Source organism: Rhopilema esculentum, chromosome 12 (genome assembly GCF_057945365.1).
Source record: "Rhopilema esculentum isolate cy_ngs chromosome 12, ASM5794536v1, whole genome shotgun sequence".
In the NCBI taxonomy this organism is placed as follows: Eukaryota; Metazoa; Cnidaria; class Scyphozoa; order Rhizostomeae; family Rhizostomatidae; genus Rhopilema; species Rhopilema esculentum.
Window position 1 is genome coordinate 7,734,096 of NC_142826.1, and position 25,049 is coordinate 7,759,144.

At 34.0% G+C, this 25,049-nt stretch overlaps 1 protein-coding gene and 1 long non-coding RNA gene across 2 annotated transcripts in view; one reads left to right on the plus strand and one right to left on the minus strand.

Annotated features, from left to right (window-relative positions):
• Positions 1 to 3,714: 3,714 nt before the first annotated feature.
• LOC135681108 (DNA primase small subunit) lies at positions 3,715 to 20,093 on the plus strand. Its single transcript, XM_065195403.2, has 13 exons — positions 3,715 to 3,893; positions 6,055 to 6,212; positions 8,216 to 8,322; positions 8,673 to 8,746; positions 9,435 to 9,571; positions 12,235 to 12,293; positions 14,198 to 14,310; positions 15,148 to 15,248; positions 16,485 to 16,614; positions 17,090 to 17,159; positions 17,751 to 17,857; positions 18,173 to 18,265; positions 19,207 to 20,093. Exons 1-13 carry the CDS (start codon positions 3,770 to 3,772, stop codon positions 19,230 to 19,232), a joined length of 1,299 nt encoding a protein of 432 aa, XP_065051475.2. The 5' UTR covers positions 3,715 to 3,769; the 3' UTR covers positions 19,233 to 20,093.
• A 96-nt stretch (positions 20,094 to 20,189) lies between these two features.
• Positions 20,190 to 25,049, minus strand: part of LOC148958737 (uncharacterized) — a 28,816-nt gene continuing 23,956 nt past the window's right edge. The window contains exon 4 of the long non-coding RNA XR_016144457.1: positions 20,190 to 20,329. This is a non-coding gene — a long non-coding RNA (uncharacterized LOC148958737). The remainder of the gene's footprint in view (positions 20,330 to 25,049) is intronic.

Below are 25,049 nucleotides of genomic sequence, written 5' to 3' on the forward strand. Positions count from 1 at the left end.
CAAACCATTGGAAACCCCATTTAAAAAAGAATGCCTTGAAGCGAGCAAAGAGCAAAGAAAATGCTCTACAATTTTTTAATAGTAATCTTTATTTGAAGTAAGTAATGCCATGCCATGGAAAAGTGACCTGATGCAGTCTTCAAACCAGGGCCCTGAATTACTGGATAGGTTTCTTTTAAACTGGCTAGCTCTGTTTGTTACTGATATTTTCTTTTCCCTTCTGCTGATAACAATGAATTCTAGAAAAATGTAAACAATTCCTTTGCGGTACAGAACTTGAAGATGGCTTTGAAAAAGCAAACATTTTACAACATATTGGCTAAAAGCTTTTTCGTCTGACACTCCTCAGAGCATAAAACGTCAAAATAAGGGTCCGAAAGAGCACGATGAAAAATTGCTTGCGTTTTTCTGATTGGCCTATTTGAATCCACAACTGGGTATATATTATTCATCGAATATATTTTTCAAAACCGACTGAATGTTTAACATTAGCAAGCATGTTATTTCACTGGGTGCCAGAGCCATAATATTTTGAGCGTGTAAAAAGAAACCCACAAGGAGAAGCGGAGGAGCTTCTAGCTCCTATCTTCTCTTGAACTCTGCATCAAGAAAGAGAGAAAACGAAAAAGCCGCTGTTGTGTAGAAAGAAGGAGTTCGTTTTCTATCTTGGACTCCAGTGGTAAATTTTCCTTAAACACGCGGCACTGATTGGACAACTGTACCGGTCTCGAACTCTATTTAGCCTATTTCGACCCACAAACTAGGTATATATTTTCTATCGTGTTCTTTCGGACCCTTTTTCTGACGTTTTATGCTCTAAGGAGTGTCAGACGCAAAAACTTTTAGCCAATATGCTGTAAAGTGTTTGCTTTTTTCAAAGCCATTTTCAAGTTCTGTACCGCCAAAGAACTGTTCATTTATAAACATTCATAAACATTCATCAGTGATATTATTTGGGGTATTCTCTTGCTGTCTTGATCCTGACGTATATGGACAAAAGATAAGAAACGCAGCTAAATACAGTCGTCCTCTTGTGTATGTTAACTACAGCGAACCTCCTTGATTTGGGGGTACTGTTACTGACTTGGACATTGGACTAAACCTTAGAAAAACAAGAATAAATTTTAGATTTACCGAGAATTAGAGACAAGTTTTGCTTTATAATTATGTGATTTATTCCAATTGAGCACAGCAACATTGATTAATACAAGGTGCTTCCATAGTGTGGTTGGAGTGGGGGATCACATCTTAAAGTGACTCTTTACAGCCTTTGGGCCGGTTGAGAGCATTATAGGCAGAAGAAAATGTTGGTTCATGGATAAATGTAAAAAATGCTGCAAAAGAGGTACGATATGTAATGGAAAAAAGGGCAGTTTTTCATTTTATCACTTTCATTTTATTCTATCAATATTTATACACGAAACACCTTTCAGCTATTAATTACTAATTAATTTAATAACAATATTGTTCTCGATATAATAATACAGATCGCTGCTTTAGCGAAGAGTCGTGTTTGGGTCCTGTGAAAGGTTCAAAAGATACTCTCTAAAACCTGCTCTAAAACGAGTGATTGATTCTTTTTCTCGAATGTTGTCAGGGATTTCATTCCAGTTTTTTACACCAGGGAAGTAGAACCTCACTTCGCATACTCTAACCTAACTTTGGAAATTTTAGCCAATATGTTTTTTCAGTTCAGTTCAGTTTTATATTTTATAATTCTTCTACGTACAATATCTGACTGTAACTACGTCACAACTAATTACATACAATGACTACAAATTATATAAACATACTTATAACTAAAAAAAATAAGTAAAAATTACGTAAGATGTTTTTTTGCCAGACCATCCAATATATCTCTAATTCACTGTCGGTTGAAAAAATTGGTTCATCGTCGAATTTCTGTAATCGGGTAGCTAATCCAATATGGTTTTTTTGTAATAGTGGTTAACCTATTTTTCACATGCATCTAATCTCTCTTGTGGTCATATAACCCAAGCTCGGACGAGAACGGAGGCCCTATTTACCAAAGCTCCTGGTATTTTATCAAACGCATTCTAAATACCTTTTAGTTTTTCAGTTTACTGAAATTTGTTTTTTGGAGTAGGGTCCATTTTTGCAAGAGGGTCTATATGCTTCACGAAAGGGTGTCTGTTTAAGACCGACTCCTTTGCGAATCCTTTTTTCATTGCAATCAGGATGAAAATAAAATAATATATAACTAACATATAACTCAAACTGTATACATTGAATTTACCTAGTTCAAGAAAACTGCATTTTTACAATTACATGACTTTGTCAGCATCATCTACCGGTTTACACGTCCAGGTAGGATCAAAGTTTCTTAGCATTTGGTTGATTTCAAGTGTATCTTAAATGTTCTTTTTGTAAGCCGTAACTTTCAGATTAAATTTTTGTGCTTCTTTAAGCTCTCATCATTCAATAAAGACACAAAATTGTGTGGCTCACCGTCAGGATTAATTTAAGGGTTTTTGCACGAGCACTGCTAAGTTGAATGTGACGACAAATCCATAATTTCATTTATAACCCTACATAATATACAGGGAATTTTGCATAACCATCTATCAAACTGCCTAACCGAAATTTTTAAAGTTTAAGCCGTGAAAGTAAAGGCCACTGATCAGTCTTAGGTATATTTCGTCAAATGACCGGTCATGACCAAGTAATGTTTCAGAAAGCGTTAAAAAATGCACGGTCAGCAAAATTTTGACCTTCGAATTTTTCAAATCTGATAAATTTATCTGAAAGATCTTGCAAAACTGAGTAAAAAATATTAAACCATCATTGTTTCCTGGCGTAATTTGACGTGCTGAATAGAATAAGATGCAACTCCAACTTTAAAACATCACAAAGAGCTATTTTTAGACTTTGGTACTTGTGCCCAGGCTACTGTTGGGTATCGCAGTGTAACTTTACAACTATGCACGTTGTTCAACTGAAACTTAGTATATGTAAGTTCAGGCTGACTGTTCTTTTTTTCTCTTGAAAATATAAGGTTTTGTTGTTCTTAAATTATTCTTATATCAATAGGGTGTAAGCAGTATGATTGCTAGCTTTTTCGCTCTGGGGAGGTGTTCAGGCCTCGATTGCCAACAAAGGTGGATGAGACAGCCTTCATTTGCCGACAAGTTCAAGTATTCGCCGAAAAAGCACCCACACATGACCAAAAATCCTCATATTTGAGATAGAACGTTGTTCCAAACTACATTTGGCAGAAGCTCAGTCTCAGCTTATTCTTAATTTGTTCTTGAATTTTGACCAATTTAAGGCTCGTATTTTTACAGGAAAAGAGTGTATTTGAGAATTGTCTTCCTATGTTTTCTTTGTTTTTTTGGCCGTTTCTGCAACGGTATGGAATATATCAACGATCATAACCACGAAGCATTTAGTGTTCGAGCTGCATGAAAAGTCGAGGCACGCCATTTAAAACGTCAAGCAAGTGTTTTGGTCGATGAGGCACTTCCATGCTACTGGTCCGTGCCTGTGGGCACGTTACATTAACGCCTGCTCACGTAACAGATTCGAAACCCGTAGCTTGACTTATTTTCCTCCCATGTCCCTTTATCTGAGCCTGGCAATGTTTCTAAGATATTTATTGGTTTTTTAGGGGATTTGAGCCTCATGTTTTTTATTATTTCAATGTTTCTTAAAAAGAAAAAGACTTTTTCAATCCCGTTTTACTGTCTCACTCTCACGAACGCTTATCCTTGAAAACGAGGTCCATTACTTGGCGCGAAAGAGAAGGAAAATGGCGTTTGAAGAGAATCAGGATGAAGTATTTAAACAAGGGGATCTCCCAGAGCTTCTTACCCAATACTATAAAAGATTATTCCCATACAAGGAATTTTATAGATGGCTGTCATATGCAAATGGTAAGTATAGCTTATCATGGAATTAAGAATTGCGGAGAGCAGAGCTAGGCCACATTCAATTCATATGATCTATGTTCTGTAAACATGCATCAGGGATAGGCGAAACTATCATGTTATTTTCTGGAGTGTAGGATATTTTTGCTCTACAGCAATGATTAATGTCTTGCCGAAAATAAAAACCTTTCTAAATGATAGCTCTAAATAAAAAATAATATTTATTTTTTAATTTGCTGGTATTAGCCCAGTCTGCAAAGTATGGCATGTGCACACCGGAGATGTTTTTGTGCAAAACCTGTTGCACACCGGGTATTTTTGGGTGTGGCAACTAAGATGGGTGTGACTTGGTGTGGTCCCATAGAAAATGTCAGTTGATAAAAACAAGCACAGTCGTGTATGAACAATTTGAGATTTCATGAATCTTACTTGACAAATATACAAATAAAAACTTGCGCTATCTCCAACAGTATCTTTCACACACATTTTTACAGTGAAATGCAAATTCACAAATTTTAGCCACAACAGGGGAAAATAGTCGGTGCACACCAGCACACCAGACATTTTTGGTGGTGCACACCTTCACACCAGGCTTTTTGCTCGTGCACACTGGAGATCTCGTCGAAAAGTGCCATACTCTGCAGACCGGGTATTAGCCCTGATAATCAGCTATAATTGTATTAAGGACTAATGGCGCTCAAGGAAATTTCAATTACAGCTACATTTTCACATTTAGCTGCATCTGCCAATGATTTTTTCACTGTGCCAAGAGTGGTCATATCATTTGGTGCCTCATCAACTTTCCTATAAAAAATGTAAAAAAATATCTGTTTTTAAAACTTAGTTCATGAAAAGGACATCAGGTATCATAGCTATTAGTAGAAGTTGCGAGATAATGATGGACCAAAAGGAAACCAAAGGTTCACCTTAGTGTCAAGCAAAAGTATTTTGCACAAGTGGAAAAACAAGAGCATGATACACATACTTATCTTTCCAGACAAATTGCAACATCAGTCACATTCGTACCTCATTAAAAAACCCCCATGTGCGAAATACACTACCAGGAAAGAGCTGTTGCAACCCAAGCAAAGGCAGATCACGCTATGACTTTTATTGTATAGACTGATTGCTATATGGGCAAGTTGCCAATCAAAACAAGGCATTATCGCTTCATTGTTCATGTTTTATAACATTACATCATAAAGGTTGTTTGCAAATCGACTGTTATCAAAGGGAAGGTAATGATGGGCAGGTAATACCCTTATACCCTTGCCCTGAAGGACTTTTTTTAACAAATGTTGTCAGACGGACGATCCCTTACATTAGCACATCCACATAGACAGTTAATCCTATTTGTGAAATTTTCTGAACAAAAAGGCGGGTGACAAGGTGTGGTCCTGAGATTGCACACCTTTTGAGGGTGGCGTGTAGTCTATTGTGCTACCTATCCAGAAGCATCTGCCTGGGCAGTGGATATATTAAATCTTGTTTTCTAATACAATGAAACCACAGCATTTCAACAGTACCACATTTCAACAAGAAATGGGTCTCTGAATCTGTTCTTTGTTGGGTTTAAAGACCTTCTCCAAGAGTCATTCAGAAATACAGAGGTTGCCCACAAAACTTTTTCCTGAATGTGCGGTGACAAAAAAGCAAGTGGCAGTGCTATTTTGAAGTCATCTTTGTTTCGGAACTGAAGCATTTTAATGCATAATTTTAAAGTTTTTCCAAATAATTTCTTATAAAAACAAAACTATTCCTCTTAAGTTTACACTAATTTTCTCCTTGTTTTGACATTCAATATGCAGTGGTTGATTTAACACAATTGACCAAGATGAATCATGTGTGAACTTTGAAGTAAGCATTCCTTTCAATGTATCAAGATGAGCTTTCTATGAAACCAGGGTTTACAAACAAACAAAGACTGATCAGCTATTGTGCCTCTGCTTTTTATGGTGCCAGTGTGACCATTACAACAAGGAACTTGCCTATAGGCTGCTAGCATGTAGAATAAAAGTCATTTGGTATCTTTATCTCTACGTTTTTCTAATTTTGTTCTTATAAGCTCCAGAAATTTCCACTGTTATGTGTAATTTGATATTTTTGAATTATTTCATTGAAACATTTTAAAAGAAATGTATATGTGACAGATAATCTCTCTTTTCAGTTGACCGTACATATTTTGGCAAACGCGAATTCTCATTCACACTGAAAGATGATGTGTATATCAGATATTTATCATTTGATAGTCAAGAAGAAATGGAAAAGGAAATTCAAAAGAGGCAGCCTTACAAGATAGACATTGGAGCAGTCTTTACTGCGAAGGTAATAAGAACTTTTCAATTATAATACATACACAGTAGCAAGTTGCATTTTAGTTTCAAAATATTCGAGTAACCAATTTCATCAGGCTTTCGTTGGAAAGATATAGCAGGCTGGCATCAGATAAACCAGGCACCAGGCATGTGGTGTTGTGTGACTGTTTTATCAAAATTTAAGGTAGTTATGATAGATCTCTTCAGAAATTGCCAACACGATAATGGTAGCAGCAATAATTTTGATGAAATTTTCTTTGCTGAATTCTTAACATGACTACTTTGATTGTAACAAAAATGTTCATTAAATATGTCACTAGATTGAATGTCCCCAAAATCTAGATTTAGAGCATATAAAGTCTAGAAGCCCACAGCTATTACCCAAGATACTAATTTTTGCCACAAGGCTGCATTTTTCTAAGACTTTTTGAGTGATTGAAATTCTCTGAAAAAATGGAAGTTTTGCCTAGAGCAACCAATATATCTGGGAGTATTTGACTTGAAGTGAAAATCATTTTCTATCTAGACCACATACATTGTAAAACCTAATGTAAATGGATTACATACCTGGAACTTGGCAAAATTTTTGGTGCCATTGGAAAATTCTACCACTGCAACAGCAGCTGCCCCTTTGCATGGGTTATTGACAATTTGTGCCCAATATTTTGTTACATGGTCAAGTTATTTGAAACATTAAATAATACAAGTAATAATACAGAATGAACTCTGAAAAAAATGTAAAGATATTTTGTTATATCAGGAGTTGGTTGAACTGGGATAAATATTTTAGACAGTACATGCATCAAAAAACTATCTACTGGCTTGTTAAGGCTATTCCAAACTTCTCTGCATTATGTGTACCCAAAATAAACAAGCTGAATTGAAAAATATGTTAGTTATCAGAAATGGAAATCTTCTTCATAACACTTGATGCTCCTCTTGAAATTCAAGGGCCAAAAAGTCTGTATTTATCTTTTTCTGTGTTTGGATTGGTTCATTTAAATTCTCTTCTCCATTTTCAGCATCATAAAAAGTGCATGTTTGCCAATGTATCATTTGCAAATGACAACAATGATTTCCCTCAATAAATAGTGATAAATTAATACTGGGAATTAATAAACCAAAATAACACAGACAATTTTAGAAAAGTTTGTCAGAAAGTTAGGATGAAGGGATGTAATAATGAGAGTTCATTTTGCCGGGGATTCGTTATATTAAGAATTTCATTTGTTATGGCCAAAATTAAGTTTTATCCTGGTTTCATAATATTTGGATACAACTGTAGATTAGTCTTATGATTTTGTGAGAATTTTTTATTTCATCTGCAATCCACCTGCATGGTTTTGCAGCGCCTTTTATAACAATTATTATCCTTTTTTTATAATTATTGAAATAAGCACTGGTCAGTGTTGAAGTGGTAGCAAAAGTGCCTTTTGACAAAACATCTTCATAGTATGATAATCTCTATTGAGAGATATAAGTTGATGAAATAATACTTGTATCAATGTGTCAACTTGCTGACAGAAGCAAAGATTTGTTTCAAGTGGGCCTAAATTGTCCTTGCAAAAGACCAGCATCATGCAAAAATGCAAAATTTCACAAAATACAATAATCCCAAAAGACCCACTCTGCACAGGGGCCATACCCCTTAGTAATACCGGGAACATTGTGATTTAGTGGAAATTCAAATGGATATAACACACAGCTTCAAAAAAGTGCTCTAGAACCACAACTCAATGATGACAGGCAGGGTTTCTACATAAAACCAGTTCTGATTAATGGTATTGCTTGAATTTAAAACGTGTTATCACAGGCAGCTAAAGAAACCTTTTTATTTATGTATCGATGTCATAACAGTGTAGCAAAACTTTGAGTTCTGACCCTAATTATCAGCCTAAAATGCAACTGGTCCAGCAAGTAATCCAGATTTCAACATAGGTTTTTTTGCACAGTACAACATCAACAAGATGTCTGATTTTGCAGCTATAAATGGTATTGTACATTTTCTTCCAGCCAAGAGATTATAAAGCTATTCACGTTGGAGCATTCTTTGCTGAAGAAAAAGAGCTTGTGTTTGATATTGACATGACAGATTATGATGAAGTTAGAACCTGTTGCAGGTATGTGGTAAATCTTTTATTATATTGACATTTACGCTGTTGAAAATTTGCTATAATTGCATAACCATTTATTTCAGGTTTTGTTTTAAAATGTTAATTGTCAATGTAGGATGCTGTTGGTTATATTTTCAAAGCTTTCGGTGGAAAACAACAATATTGTATAGTTTGTCCAAAACTATTGGTTTTCATTTCGAATTATTTTCCTAATGTTTTAGAATATTGTTCAAATTGAAAAAAGTACACACTTTTAAGAATATTTGCTAGTGAATAAACTGTGAAAATATGTAGTGAAATAATTTGCAAATGATCTGTTTATGTTTTGAGGTTCATTCACCTATAATTGGTTTTAGTGGTGCTGATATATGCGAAAAATGTTGGCCCTTGATGACACTAGCAATACGAGTTTTAGATAGAGCCTTGGCTGGTTAGTATTCAAAACTATTTTTGTGACAGAAGTTTCATTTCTGAAGTTAATAAGCAAAGCATTATTGAGAAGAAGTATACCCTACGTGAGACGTTTGAAATCAGCATCATTACCTGCTCATCAGACATAGAATTGCAAAAATAAATGAACCGGCAGACTTCCCTGCAGCTCATTTCTCGATAAAAAGAAGCTTCACATATATGCAGCCCTGTATTTGATTTTTAAAACATAATCTTCTTGTTCTTTTTGTCTCTTTTGTAAAAAGAAGGCCCTCCATCTCTCTGTTACCTTTTCATCAGCTTCAAAATTGTCAAAAATAGATTTCCTCAACAGAAGCAGACCAAATTGGTAACCATAACTAAAGTTCCTCCACCACTTCAGTTATGGAACTAATGGTGATTTCCAAAAAAGTTTCTTGAATCACATGTGAATTGGTTGCCTTGCCAAGAATTAAGCTGCTAAATATAAGGACTGATACAAGAATGGGCCTAAGTTGAATACTCATCAAAGAATAATAATTATATAATTACAACTGCTTATTTTATACAACAAGCTAATTAAACAAAACATTAACAATTACATGAATCACATTATTTGTAAACTTCAATCAACAATTAAACTATTTACATTGAACTATTTACGCCATTTATTTATAAATAAAAAAATATTTGTATGGCTTTCCTTATAGAGGACTTCAACTTTAAGCATCGTTTGTGGGTGTACAGTGGTCGTAGAGGAGTCCATTGCTGGGTTTGTGACAAGCAAGCAAGAAAATTATCACAGGCAGCAAGGTCAGCTGTGGCTGAATACCTGAGCTTGATAAAGGTATAAAAATCACTATTGTATAAATAATTAGTACAGAAATGAGATTTACATGAAGATTGAATTCTAAAAATAGAAATATATTCAATCTCTGTAAGTTTTGTTTCAATGTGTATCAGAATTTCTTTGTTTGGGATTGTATCTCTATATCCATTGTTTTCTAGTAAGCGCGTATGAAACTCTACGAACTTTTTGCCGTAGTGATATTTAGCTTCCCATACCTTTTGGTAATAAGCAAAGTTTTGTTAAATGGTGAATACCTACTGCACCTGTCAAGTACGGGTTTTTTTCATAACTTGGGGTTACAGCCAATTTTGAATAAGATGTACTATAGCCTATTTTGTATCTACATTTATCCTAGTTGGAAATAAAATGAATTTAACTGTGATTACCATAGATAAGAAAGTTTTTTTCTAAAGTCTGATAGCAGAATATGTAAATTCTTCAATAACCAAATAAGTTTTTGGTACCGCAAAATTTGAAGATGTCCCAAAACAGCGGAAACATTGCATACTTAAGTACTTTTCGTCCGACGCTCTTTAGAGCATCAGCTTCGGATAATGACCAAAAGTAAACTGAAATTTTTTATCCAGGTGTGGATCAAAGAAAAGGAGGAAGCGCTCTATTTGACCTTCGTTTCAGAATCAAAGGGCCGAACCTTTTGTCAACTGCTTTTTGTAGAATTTTCTTCATCGGACATTATTGGGTAGCCGTAGCCTTCCAATATGACTTTTGCCAATATTTTACTACCGACTTTGTTTTTACTGGCAATATCGATGAAAAGGTTTGCTGAAACGGGGGTCAGGTATATTTCATATTTTTCTAACCTTAGCTCGCTATATATCTGTTCTTATCTTTGTCACATTCCTGTGCTCCCGGTTTCTGCTATCTTCATTATCAATTCCTTAAAATTCTTGGATTTGACTGATGTAGAAGTCAAGCGTGATTGTTACATAGTTAGCTCGTTTACAATGAAGCTTTATGCCTGTTTACATGATGGAAATATTAAGAAGTCCTGGTTCTTTCATTTCTTCTCTTTTGGTCTCTTAATATTTCATCACGAACGTCATCAACAACTATTTTTATCTTCCTTTACATGTATCCTACAACATTTTTCACAGTAGCCAAAAGATTATGGCTAAGAATCCATTCCTTGCTAAAGGACGGAAAAATATATGTTGTTTTCTATAATTAACACCTCGCCTGGATTGCTTCTTTGATTTCTTTAAAAGAAGAAGGCACACAATCATTGCAAGTAAAATCACGAAACCCCACATTATGTACAATTTACAGCTACCAGCTCATGTCAGTTGATGTGACATTAAGACTTATGGGGCTTTTGGAAGTTAGAACTTTCCTGGAACATTGATGCAAAAAAAATATTGGTGTCAACATTACCTGAATTTTAACGAACTGTGCCGCCGGCTTGGCAGAATCTTGCATTAAACAACAACTTGGTTTAAGCCTCTTCTTTGTTGCTGCTTAATTATTGCCACCCATGAGTTGTCTCAAAAGAAACTTTGTGGCAAATACATAGGGCATCTTAATTCATTACATTTCAAATGATTCCAACCAGCCTAGTCTTCTTTCTCGATTTTTTAAGAACTCGATAAATTTCTTAAAATATTCAATAAGAGGACTGAAAGATGACTTTCCCAGCAACGTCACATCTTGTGCGTTCAGGTTCCTCAATGACTTCTAAATGCAGCTATCTGCTACAATATCTTTTCTTTTAAAACCAGTTCTTAGGGCTGATATCAACTCGAATGCAAGCTCTTCATACGTTAAACAGATTTCTTTAGTCGATATAGTCAATAAGTCTTCCGGATACAGTGGCACTGTTTTGTAAGGTACATTCTGGTCTGCTCTTTAGGATCAATAGAAATGCTTTGATAGAAGAGAATAATTACCATGAAATAACTCTTAGAGGTTGCTCACCTAGTGCCATATGGGTGCCCCAAAGGTTTTGGTAGAAAGAAAAATATGTCCATTCGAGTTTTTCGTAACAAAGAGTCTCCAGCGTGTTTACGTATTAAGATCCATAGCGTGCATAGCTCTGTTTATCTAGAGCCAGAATGAGAGGTAACATCGATTTAGAACCAAATGAGGTAACATCGATTTAAGACCACGAAGCTTAAGGAAAAGTTTGTTTAATTTAACTGAAAGATAAATCATTTGCTGGTTTTTCTTGACATCGATATAGTCTAGTTCACCAGGAAGAATTGACTAATTTTTCCATGAACTCCTCTCAAACGTCTTCATCAAACTGACTATACACTTTCAAATATGCTGCTAAACTTTGATCGTTTGGCATAGATTAATAATGATCTTATGCAGTTGCATATCCGTGGTGCGTATCAAGAACCTTCGAAATGCAAGCATTTTCAAAAATAGTTACCAAAGCTTTCTCCCAAAAATTTTCTTATTACCAAAAGGCATGGAAAGCTATATATCATAAGGGCAAAAAGTTCAGAGAAACCCTTGCTGTATTATACGCCCGATCTATTTTATTATGTTGTTTTCTCAGTGATTATGACAAGTTTATTTGCAAGTAAAATATTGTATTGAATGTATATGTACTACAACAAACATTTGTAGCTACAGCTTATGCTTAAAGTTTTGTAAAGCTGCCCTGTTGTTGATATAACTTTTCTTTCGCTTAATAGGGTGGTGAAAATCAAATCAAAAAAGTAAACTTTGGAAGATCTGTGCACCCCTCAATAAAGTAAGTGCTATTAAACAAATCTTTTCATTCTGAAACTGTTACCCTGGGTACCAGACTCACTATATAAAATAATAGAGAGTCTGGTCTAGTGCGCTCCATTCTCGTTCTGGTGTGCTGATATTAACCAATCAAGAGCGAGTGTACAGATTTCTGTACGTTCAAAGGTCACAGCGAAACAATAAACGTAGCTCTGGTGTAAAACACTGAACAGAACATAACATTAATAAATGCTAGCGACCGTAACGATTGAGTCTGAAGATGCTGTTAAAACTGTTCTCAAAGAATATTTTCCGCATGTTGTAGAACTTAACACAGAACAGCATTGAGAGCATTGTTTGTAGAGAGAAGAGACACCTTTGCCATATTGCCAACTAGCTGATATTTCAGGCAGTGCCTCTCATTGCAAAGAAATTAGGCCTTGTAGTGAAATGCAGTAAATAAGAAACACCGCAAGGTGCCAAGAACAAACAACAACAAACACAAGTAAATCAGTTATGGCTAATATTTCACCCGGCATATGGGGCGTCGCTTGTCGTATTGGCCATATTTGCTGTGATGAACTTCCAAAGTGATGATTCTAACCGCCGCGTTGTCCAAGCCTTCACAGTGAGAAAGTAGACTTTGAAAGTACACACAATTTATGAGGAAAATTGTAAAAGACTTATTTTAAGTTGTATACGAAATTTAATAACTGATTAACATTTAATAACTGCATTGTGCTAACTTTAATTTCATGCTTCGCACATGTTTTTTGCTGCCAAGGCGTTTTACACCTGATTTGATTGGAATCTCGAGGCAGAAAAGTCTGTTATCACTGTATTAATAATGTCTACTTTACAGAACTATATAAAATACATTTGCTTTAAGATTTCTCAAAACTCCTCTGACTACTGAGTATCTTTGTTATTTATCCGACAGTCTTGTTTCACAGGCCTAGTCTGTTAAATAGACTTCAGTTCTTTCAAGTAAGTTCACCAGAACGAGAATGGGGCGCACTATACCAGACTCTCTATTTTATTTTATATATAGTGAGTCTGGTACCCAGGGTATGAAACTGTATTTCCTTCCTTATGTTTGTACGTTATTTAATGAAAGTTTGATGTCAACCGTTGAGCGCATATTTTTTCGGGGTACAAAAAGCAGGTTTGTGAGAATAGCACCACGTCAAATTTTCTATTGATGAAGCTCTGAAAAATCAGTTTTTCTATACATTGATTTGCCAATGACTACTTTGCTAGACGGCAAAGCTTTGCTGCAAAACTAATGTAAAATTTTGCAAGGTTTTTAGGAATGTCTACATGTAGCATTTTCCCCAATTTTTCTAACTCCTAAGAAAATGTAAATTGGTTTTTAACATGGCTATTTAATTTGAAATGGTTAAGATGGCAACCCTCTTCTTTTTGTGGCCAAAGTCAACTTTTAAGTTTATATTCTATTTTAAAAACCGTCAAGCCAAGAAGAAGTAGTTATTTTTTGAAGATCAGATTATATTATTTCTATTTCATTGATTCAAAGTGCTCATTATCTTTGTTGGTTCACCTTCTTCGATTCTGCTTTAAGCTGACTGGGATAGAAGTGTCTTCACACACTCAATCAGTAATTGACATGCTTTCACACTGATCCATCTCTTCCTTGTCTTCCTTTGTCTTTCCAGTTCATTATCCAATATCTTTCTTTTTTCATGTTGAGCATTTTTGTTAGATCAGTTTACAAAAGTATGATTTGGATTTCATATAAGGAAAATTGCTGGGGCATTCCTCGTGTAGCAAACATTTCTCATTTGCTATTTAATTGATATGTCATTTTGGATAACAATTAGACTTAAATTGGTATGCAATTTTGTTTTTTTCTCTTGATACTGTGATAAATGTGGTTTGCAATTATTTTGTTCCTGCTTGTTGTAGGGCCTCATTGAAATTCGTTACCAAGTATTTTACGGAAAGATTTTTGCACGATCAAGGGATCTTGGACACACCAGACAGGTGGAAGAAGTTTCTGTCTATCATTCCAGATGAAGGTATTTTCTCATTATCAAGTATTTAACACGAAAGATTTAGGAAAGTTTTGTAAATTTGGTACAGATGTGGATGCTTGTTATCATTGAACTGACATTGCCTATAAAGGGCATGTGGACGCTGGAAGGACATGTGGTTTGCTCTCTTTCATAAGGCATAAGCTACGGTAGATAACCGATGGTAATCTAAAGTCTTTTAAAATAGTTTGTTTTCAAGGGAAAATTCAGTAAACCCCCTCTCCAATTGGGAGCATATTGGTTTGCTTAATAGCAATATAAGAGATTCGAAAGTGTAGTGTTAATGCAACTTGTATGATATTTGCCCAAAGTATCAAGACCTTTACAAGGAGTGGCGGTGGGGGTGGGTCTCAAGTTAGAAAAAAAAATTAAAACTATCAAAATACAATACATCATTGCTTGGTGCTCCGAGTTTTGGCAGGCATCGTACCTTCTTGCCTAGAGAGGTAGACTTGCTAAATCTAGAATGGTGCAGGATACAAGTCAGCTGAATGTCAGAAAAATTGTTGAACCTAGCAAGAAGTCAGTTTTTCTTGTTTTAATATCTTTCTCCTCTTTCTCCCTGACGTATTTAATGAATGCTCAGAACTGTGTGCTTTCAAAACCCTCAATTTTAATCAAATTATTCCCGTCTAGACTAGTATGGGAATGACTATGATTGTATATATATGTCTCTATTCATCGAATCTATTTATCGAATCTCTCTGTTTGCCAATTTCAAAGTTTTCTATCGTTGTGTGAGGAACACGTGGGGCCTAAATTTTTTCTAAGTGTGATGGATGTCACAGCAGCTTTGAGCACTCACGTCACTCAATTTTACAGGTATTAGAGAGAAGATGGACAGAACATGGTCAGGTCATTCAGAAGATGTAACCAGTAAAGAGAAATGGGCTGAGCTACAAAAAGAATTAAACAATTCAAGGGTGCGTGTGTAGCTATTTCATCGTGATTACAGCGAGTAGAAGTATCTCTTAACTTATAGTCATAACTTAACATTTGCTAAGAAGCAACAGAAATTACGGGGGGAGCGGGGTGAGCGGGAAGCGGGGGAAACGGGGGGAAGCGGGGGAAACGGGGGGAAGCGGGGGAAATGGGGGGAAGCGGGGGAAGGAAAACATTTTACGAAGTCTCCACACATCTTCGCCCCTACAGTCTTGACCTTAAGTCATGTCGTAGTGATTGTTTATAATAACATTAAGTTTCAAGTTTATAATAACTTTTCGTTTGGAAATAATGCTCATCCCGAAGATGTTTGACCAGTTGTAGTTATTAAAACGTGGTCCAGTTTCAAACGCACCAAACCCCACAAACTCTACAAGAGATAACACAACAAAAACGAAACCTAAAAAAGCAGCTCAATGATAGTAAGATTACAAATGAGGAATAATTTGATAGTTTCCACAAGTAAAATCAACTACATAAATCTATTTACAAACACTTCGTGATTAGAGAATATCAAAGTATTAACTAATTAAAGAATTGGCAACAAGGTGACCCTAATAGCTTTATACATACACCCAATCTTTTAGTCCTCGTAGCCGTAAAATCTTTCCATCACAACTGGCTAGTACGAAGAATTTCCACAGAGGAAACAGTGCAGTGAAGAAATCTCCTGTTAAAATGGTTTCTGATTTTTCATTACCTGAAATCAGCGTTTCCTTTTTTAAGTAACGATGGTTCGATATTCTTTCCTGAAGAGATGTATGTTGCCACGTTAGTAATTTTAAGATATGCGTTTCATCGGTTGACGTCCCACCAAGTTTCAGTTTGAATAAGAAAACTGTTAGAGTATTTTTATCGAATTCTGTTAACCTTATTTTTAGAACATTCAAAGAGACTCTGATTTCTGATTTCATTTAGTTCTGTTAGGATTTTGGCCAGGTATTGTGCAAAGGGATTCTTAGGAGAAGTGCCCCCCCCCCCTTGATATGATTCTCGGAGATTTTTCCAAATTCCTTGGGTCATGACATTACAAATATTGCAGGACAAGAAAGACCCAAGATTGGAGTTAAAAGCTATTTATCAGCAAAAACCAGTACCCTTGTCCAAAACTCGTGACATCAAAAGTTACACAGCTCGTTTGTGGATTTGATTAATTGTACAGTGAACATTTTTCTGTATTGACATTTTAAAGTTGAAAGTCAGCCGTTTCCTTTCAGAATCTAAGTAATGGTAAAAACATCGCAGATGAAATCATGTGTCAATATGTCTACCCAAGGCTGGATATCAATGTCAGTAAAGGGCTCAATCATTTGCTGAAGAGTCCATTTTGTGTGCACCCTAAGACAGGTATTATTGACTTTCATGAATCATTTGAGGCGTTCAGACAAATTCAGTCTGCCCAGAAAAAGAAAGCCTAGGTATTAATTTCTTCCTGACTGAAGCATGCAAACAGGGGCAATTATTACTTATTTGAAACTTACTGTGTAAAACACTTCACATATTTTGCGGTATCTTCATGTAATGTCATACAAATTTTAATGTAGACAAATTGTACAAAACAACAAAACCGTGTGTTAGGATTCTTTAACAATTTATTTTGCATAATTTTCAATTTAAGTTTTTGTAAAAATAATATTATCAAGGAAATGCAATGTGTCCAACACTCTTGTAGCTTGTTTATAAGTGGCTAAAAATTCAAGAAGGACCTAGGAGCCCTTAAAATCTCTACATTATGCTCAAACCTACTCATTATATTTGTAGCTATATAAATTATAGCATTATAACCTTTTTATCGTAAAATGGTCTCCTTTGTATTTCACAGGGAAAGTTTGTGTTCCAATCGATATAAAGAAATTGGATGAATTCGACCCCCTCACTGTGCCTACTATAAGGTATGTTATGTCTTTAAACTCAAGCTGTAATTCTTTAGTGTGTTTATATGTTAACCAAGGTTTCTTTGGATTGCGACTGAACATATATTTATCCAGGAGAAAAATCATAACATTGTCTCAGGCAGTTGGCTTTGTGATTGAACCTATTGTCGTTATCGTAAGGCAATATCTTTTTAAATTTAATCGACGGTGATGTTCGCTAGCTTCTGATACCGTTAATTTTACATTGCTTCCTGATACCTTGGGTAGTCCATAAAATGATCAACCACAAGTGCTCTTTATCCTATAGAAAACCCTAAAATGTGACTAAGTGGTGACTAAATAGAAATATATTTTTTTTTAAATAAATTGATTCGGATCATGTTGTCTGCAAGACCGTTATAAAGCCCTATAAAACCTCAGCAATGACCTGGGCTTAATTATCACTGGAAAAACTCTTCTCGGATTTGCTTGAGCAGCAGAAGCTCAGGAAAGCATTTGTGTCCTTGTGAATATTTTCAAAACTTTTATATTCCTTTCAGATAAGATGAAATTGCTAATAGAATGTGTTTTTATCTTTGCTACTGTTTTACCCTTTTTTTCTTGATCTAGTACCCTCTGCGATGAAATCGACAAATATGACAAAAAGGCAAAAGCTGCCTTGGAAAAGGGCGAGACGATTGGAGATGAAAACAGTGCACCGAATGCTGAAATTGCTGGTTTGTTGGCAATTCAAACGAAATTGATTTAAAAAAATCCAAAGAATAGATTTAGAGTCCCTTGAATCATGTATTGGCCTATAAGATATTGGGAAGGTCCTGTCAAACAATCAGCTCTTTTAAAATATTGTCTTCAAATGTCTTTAAATAAGAATATTTTTTAAAGAAGTAACGTTTTAAAGGTCAGACATTTGCAGCTATTTGGCAATGGATCATTGTTATATGAATAATTCTTGATACATATTTGAAGCAAATTTTTATCATTAAGATAAAGCTCTCAATTTATACTCACTTCATAAATGTATTCATTTCTAGAGTACAAAAAGACGTCACTTCGCGACACCATGAAATTGTTCCAGAACTTTATTATGCAAATTGAAGTTGGTGAAAAGAAAATGGATTCTAAAGGTACATATGCTTTTTAGTTCTGCAATATACAAATCTTTCACCCGTTGTTGGAATTTATCTTCACATTCAAAAAGAATTTTCAATTCAAGTTTATTTGCTCTAGTGCAAGCCAATGTTATTAGTTAATGAATGTACTAAACTGTTTAGTCCCTGCCCCTCTTCTCAAATACAAATTTCACTTTAGAAAAGATCTTGGCACTAAAATCAATTTACAAAACATTTCAAGTAACAAAAGAGAAGTAGAATTTCGTCGACAAGTTTCAGAGGCTAAACATGAGACAACTCAAACACTGAAAACCAGATGGATAAAGGTTGCTACTCAAGTGTATTCTGAATAAGTCATCAGAATCGGCAAAGAATTCCAAGGAAGCCCTGAAAATATATTCTCTGTCTGAAATTCTATTTATGATGCTCGCTTGGTCTGTGTTGGTTAATAAAATAACAGTCTTTAGGGCTTTCCATAAGGTTGTTTCAGAAATGCCTCTCAGTAGTGTATAACACATTTGTATACTAATTTTCTTTTTGCTGCCTTTACTTGAATTATTATAAATAATAGCATAGAATACGATAGACACTAATTATGAAACCGAGAACCAATACTAATTGATCGCAAGTTGTGATTATTGCTGATCATACCAACGAACCCTTCTTCCTGCTCAGTCTTTCTCAAAAGGAGTTTTTTGCAAAGTCTGTTTTGAATCTTAATCAGTGTAAAATATTGCCTATCTGTACTGAATTTCAGTACTTCTTCACTATTTACATGACTTGACTCCAGCACCCCTGTCTAGTGGTATTAATGGTCAGAATAATGGCATTTTGACTAGAATAAGGTTCATTTTGAATTCTATATTTTTCATTGCATCAGATCAAGCAGGCGTACGCCATGCTAAAATTTTTCTCGTCGCTGTTGCTAAATTAACATTCGTATTTTTTTATTTTAGGGCAACCACGTTTACTCGATTGGTGATTGAAGGCTGCAAAAAGGCTTGTCAGTAACAACGTCCTGTGAAATATAACATTTGCCAACCTCATGCTCCAGGACTCCCAAAGGGTAATTACTTTGTTAGATCTCAGAATTTTTATTTAAATGTTGATGTATTTTTTGTCTAATGCGATATCTTTTAGAAAAATCCTACTTTATTTTAAGACTTACCACGAGAGGCCATCTTTTTGTACGAGAACCAGTCCTTAAAGTTCGCTTAAAGTTGTAGTTAAAATTTCTTTGTCATCTCATTGCGTCACCGATTTTCCATCAAAAACTTTGTTTAAGTTTTGGTCAAACGAGGGTATCTAACGAAAATTGTACATGGCTCAAATTCGTTTATCCATATAGAAATTCACAGCATAAATGAAGGTTATACATTTGGCTACATTTTTATGGGCTATCACCAAAATTGAACAGTCATTAAAAATTATCTTGGTACATTTTCATAAATTATCATAATTTACAATATGATCTAGAATAAATTGAGGAAATTTTGACAGACCTATGAATATAAGTTTGTGAAAGTTATATACCAGTGATCGCCAACAATTTTTCAAAATTTGTTTCTTCTTAAAAGAGGTTCAGTCGCATTTATATGTACAGAATAAGCAAGAATTGACTTAAGTTTTGGAATAAAAGTCATACTTAGGTAACTTGGTACCTTTATTGAGTTTAAAAACCATAGTTAAAAACGCACATACACTTTCATTATTTGTTCTTAGAATTTTCGCTGCCCTCCGGCAGCCTCCTCGGTAAGAATTGAGTGAGATCTTTGCGTTCTTCCAATAAGTCGATTGCATCGAATTTGATTTGTTTGTCGCATAGAACATTTGAATTTCCTTATTCTTTTTTTCTATATAGTTCCGGGTGTAGTTGTTTAATAATACTGCCTCTGTTACCTGTCTAAGCATCGCATCATTTCCACAAAACGAAAGTAGGTTAACAACGCCTCTGCTTACACAGTTAACCTGAGTCTAGTAGATTGCACGTTGTTTTTGGAAACAGATAAGATTTTGTCAATGTACTTTTCTATGATTTTCCTGCTCTTTCAACCAAGTCATCAGCAAAGAATTGCCAGTCTATATGGAAGCAAAAAATAGTATTTTAGTCTCAGATCTTATACGAGTAAAGAGAAGTGTAAGAGAACAATGCAACGACAAAGAAAGATCGGCCCACGTACATTACATTCACAGGATGCGGTTTTAAGGATGAAAACAAAACTAAATTATTATTTCTTCTCAACACCTTAATGTTCAGTTTTTGATTGGAAGGGATTTATTAAAAAAAATACAACTTAATACCAGGGTCGATTTTTTGAAAAAAGTAAGGTTATAGGCTTAGAAAAATCACAAAAATTTGTCGAAAAACTTTCCGTCTAAAAAGAGGTTGATGGTCTTCTTTATGCTTAGAAGAAACAAGATTCCAGTTTAGTTTTTCATTGGAAGCGATTTATTTAAAAAAATGCAACTTAATACCAGGGTCAATTTTTTGAAAAAAAGTAAGATTATAGGCTTAGAAAAATCACAAAAATTTGTCGAAAAACTTTCTGTCTAAAAAGAGGTTGAGGGTCTTCTTTATGCTTAGAAGAAACAAGAATCCAGTTTAATTTTTGATTGGAAGCGCTTTATTGAAAAAAATACAACTTAATAACAGGGTCGATTTTTTGAAAAAAAGTAAGTTTATAGGCTTAGAAAAATCACAAAAATTTTTCGAAAAACTTTCTGTCTAAAAAGAGGTTGAGGGTCTTCTTTTTGTTTAGAAGAAAAAAGAATCCCGTTTAGTTTTTGATTGGAAGCGATTTATTGAAAAAAATACAACTTAATAACAGGGTCGATTTTTTGAAAAAAAGTAAGGTTATAGGCTTAGAAAAATCACAAAAATTTTTCGAAAACTTTCTGTCAAAAAACAGGTTGAGGGTCTTCTTTATGCTTAGAAGAAACAAGAATCCCGTTAAGTTTTTGATTGGAAGCGATTTATTGAAAAAAAACACAACTTAATAACAGGGTCGATTTTTTGAAAAAAAGTAAGGTTATAGGCTTAGAAAAATCACAAAAATTTTTCGAAAAACTTTCTGTCTAAAAAGAGGTTGAGGGTCTTCTTTATGCTTAGAAGAAACAAGAATCCCGTTTAGCTTTTGATTGGAAGCGATTTATTGAAAAAAATACAACTTAATAACAGGGTCGATTTTTTGAAAAAAAGTAAGGTTATAGGCTTAGAAAAATCACAAAAATTTTTCGAAAAACTTTCTGTCTAAAAAGAGGTTGAGGGTCTTCTTTATGCTTAGAAGAAACAAGAATCCCGTTTAGTTTTTGATTGGAAGCGATTTATTGAAAAAAATACAACTTAATAACAGGGTCGATTTTTTGAAAAAAATAAGGTTATAGGCTTAGTAAAATCACAAAAATTTTTCGAAAAACTTTCTGTCTAAAAAGAGGTTGAGGGTCTTCTTTATGCTTAGAAGAAACAAGAATCCCGTTTAGTTTTTGATAGGAAGCGATTTATTGAAAAAAATACAACTTAATAACAGGGTCGATTTTTTGAAAAAAAGTAAGGTTATAGGCTTAGAAAAATCACAAAAATTTTTCGAAAAACTTTCTGTCTAAAAAGAGGTTGAGGGTCTTCTTTATGCTTAGAAGAAACAAGAATCCCGTTTAGTTTTTGATTGGAAGCGATTTATTGAAAAAAACACAACTTAATAACAGGGTCGATTTTTTGAAAAAAAGTAAGGTTATAGGCTTAGAAAAATCACAAAAATTTTTCGAAAAACTTTCTGTCTAAAAAGAGGTTGAGGGTCTTCTTTATGCTTAGAAGAAACAAGAATCCCGTTTAGTTTTTCATTGGAAGCGATTTATTGAAAAAAATACAACTTAATAACAGGGTCGATTTTTTGAAAAAAAGTAAGGTTATAGGCTTAGAAAAATCACAAAAATTTTTCGAAAAACTTTCTGTCTAAAAAGAGGTTGAGGGTCTTCTTTATGCTTAGAAGAAACAAGAATCCCGTTTAGTTTTTGATTGGAAGCGATTTATTGAAAAAAACACAACTTAATAACAGGGTCGATTTTTTGAAAAAAAGTAAGGTTATAGGCTTAGAAAAATCACAAAAATTTTTCGAAAAACTTTCTGTCTAAAAAGAGGTTGAGGGTCTTCTTTATGCTTAGAAGAAACAAGAATCCCGTTTAGTTTTTGATTGGAAGCGATTTATTGAAAAAAATACAACTTAATAACAGGGTCGATTTTTTGAAAAAAAGTAAGGTTATAGGCTTAGAAAAATCACAAAAATTTGTCGAAAAACTTTCTGTCTAAAAAGAGGTTGAGGGTCTTCTTTATGCTTAGAAGAAACAAGAATCCCGTTTAGTTTTTGATTGGAAGCGATTTATTGAAAAAAACACAACTTAATAACAGGGTCGATTTTTTGAAAAAAAGTAAGGTTATAGGCTTAGAAAAATCACAAAAATTTTTCGAAAAACTTTCTGTCTAAAAAGAGGTTGAGGGTCTTCTTTATGCTTAGAAGAAACAAGAATCCCGTTTAGTTTTTGATTGGAAGCGATTTATTGAAAAAAATACAACTTAATAACAGGGTCGATTTTTTGAAAAAAAGTAAGGTTATAGGCTTAGAAAAATCACAAAAATTTGTCGAAAAACTTTCCGTCTAAAAAGAGGTTGATGGTCTTCTTTATGCTTAGAAGAAACAAGATTCCAGTTTAGTTTTTCATTGGAAGCGATTTATTTAAAAAAATGCAACTTAATACCAGGGTCAATTTTTTGAAAAAAAGTAAGATTATAGGCTTAGAAAAATCACAAAAATTTGTCGAAAAACTTTCTGTCCAAAAAGAGGTTGAGGGTCTTCTTTATGCTTAGAAGAAACAAGAATCCAGTTTAATTTTTGATTGGAAGCGCTTTATTGAAAAAAATACAACTTAATAACAGGGTCGATTTTTTGAAAAAAAGTAAGTTTATAGGCTTAGAAAAATCACAAAAATTTTTCGAAAAACTTTCTGTCTAAAAAGAGGTTGAGGGTCTTCTTTATGCTTAGAAGAAACAAGAATCCCGTTTAGCTTTTGATTGGAAGCGATTTATTGAAAAAAATACAACTTAATAACAGGGTCGATTTTTTGAAAAAAAGTAAGGTTATAGGCTTAGAAAAATCACAAAAATTTTTCGAAAACTTTTTGTCAAAAAACAGGTTGAGGGTCTTCTTTATGCTTAGAAGAAACAAGAATCCCGTTAAGTTTTTGATTGGAAGCGATTTATTGAAAAAAACACAACTTAATAACAGGGTCGATTTTTTGAAAAAAAGTAAGGTTATAGGCTTAGAAAAATCACAAAAATTTTTCGAAAAACTTTCTGTCTAAAAAGAGGTTGAGGGTCTTCTTTATGCTTAGAAGAAACAAGAATCCCGTTTAGTTTTTGATTGGAAGCGATTTATTGAAAAAAATACAACTTAATAACAGGGTCGATTTTTTGAAAAAAAGTAAGGTTATAGGCTTAGAAAAATCACAAAAATTTGTCGAAAAACTTTCTGTCTAAAAAGAGGTTGAGGGTCTTCTTTATGCTTAGAAGAAACAAGAATCCAGTTTAATTTTTGATTGGAAGCGCTTTATTGAAAAAAATACAACTTAATAACAGGGTCGATTTTTTGAAAAAAAGTAAGTTTATAGGCTTAGAAAAATCACAAAAATTTTTCGAAAAACTTTCTGTCTAAAAAGAGGTTGAGGGTCTTCTTTTTGTTTAGAAGAAAAAAGAATCCCGTTTAGTTTTTGATTGGAAGCGATTTATTGAAAAAAATACAACTTAATAACAGGGTCGATTTTTTGAAAAAAAGTAAGGTTATAGGCTTAGAAAAATCACAAAAATTTTTCGAAAACTTTTTGTCAAAAAACAGGTTGAGGGTCTTCTTTATGCTTAGAAGAAACAAGAATCCCGTTAAGTTTTTGATTGGAAGCGATTTATTGAAAAAAACACAACTTAATAACAGGGTCGATTTTTTGAAAAAAAGTAAGGTTATAGGCTTAGAAAAATCACAAAAATTTTTCGAAAAACTTTCTGTCTAAAAAGAGGTTGAGGGTCTTCTTTATGCTTAGAAGAAACAAGAATCCCGTTTAGTTTTTGATTGGAAGCGATTTATTGAAAAAAATACAACATAATAACAGGGTCGATTTTTTGAAAAAAAGTAAGGTTATAGGCTTAGAAAAATCACAAAAATTTTTCGAAAAACTTTCTGTCTAAAAAGAGGTTGAGGGTCTTCTTTATGCTTAGAAGAAACAAGAATCCCGTTTAGTTTTTGATTGGAAGCGATTTATTGAAAAAAATACAACTGAATAACAGGGTCGATTTTTTGAAAAAAGTAAGGTTATAGGCTTAGTAAAATCACAAAAATTTTTCGAAAAACTTTCTGTCTAAAAAGAGGTTGAGGGTCTTCTTTATGCTTAGAAGAAACAAGAATCCCGTTTAGTTTTTGATAGGAAGCGATTTATTGAAAAAAATACAACTTAATAACAGGGTCGATTTTTTGAAAAAAAGTAAGGTTATAGGCTTAGAAAAATCACAAAAATTTTTCGAAAAACTTTCTGTCTAAAAAGAGGTTGAGGGTCTTCTTTATGCTTAGAAGAAACAAGAATCCCGTTTAGTTTTTGATTGGAAGCGATTTATTGAAAAAAACACAACTTAATAACAGGGTCGATTTTTTGAAAAAAAGTAAGGTTATAGGCTTAGAAAAATCACAAAAATGTTTCGAAAAACTTTCTGTCTAAAAAGAGGTTGAGGGTCTTCTTTATGCTTAGAAGAAACAAGAATCCCGTT

Bases quoted from the DNA above. Each gene is read 5' to 3' on its own strand.
- LOC135681108 (XM_065195403.2), top strand. From the start codon at position 3,770: ATGGCGTTTGAAGAGAATCAGGATGAAGTATTTAAACAAGGGGATCTC. The intron at 9,572-12,234 runs GTATAAAAATCA...TTCGCTTAATAG, and splicing joins AATACCTGAGCTTGATAAAG to GGTGGTGAAAATCAAATCAA. The intron at 17,160-17,750 runs GTATGTTATGTC...TTCTTGATCTAG, and splicing joins CTCACTGTGCCTACTATAAG to TACCCTCTGCGATGAAATCG.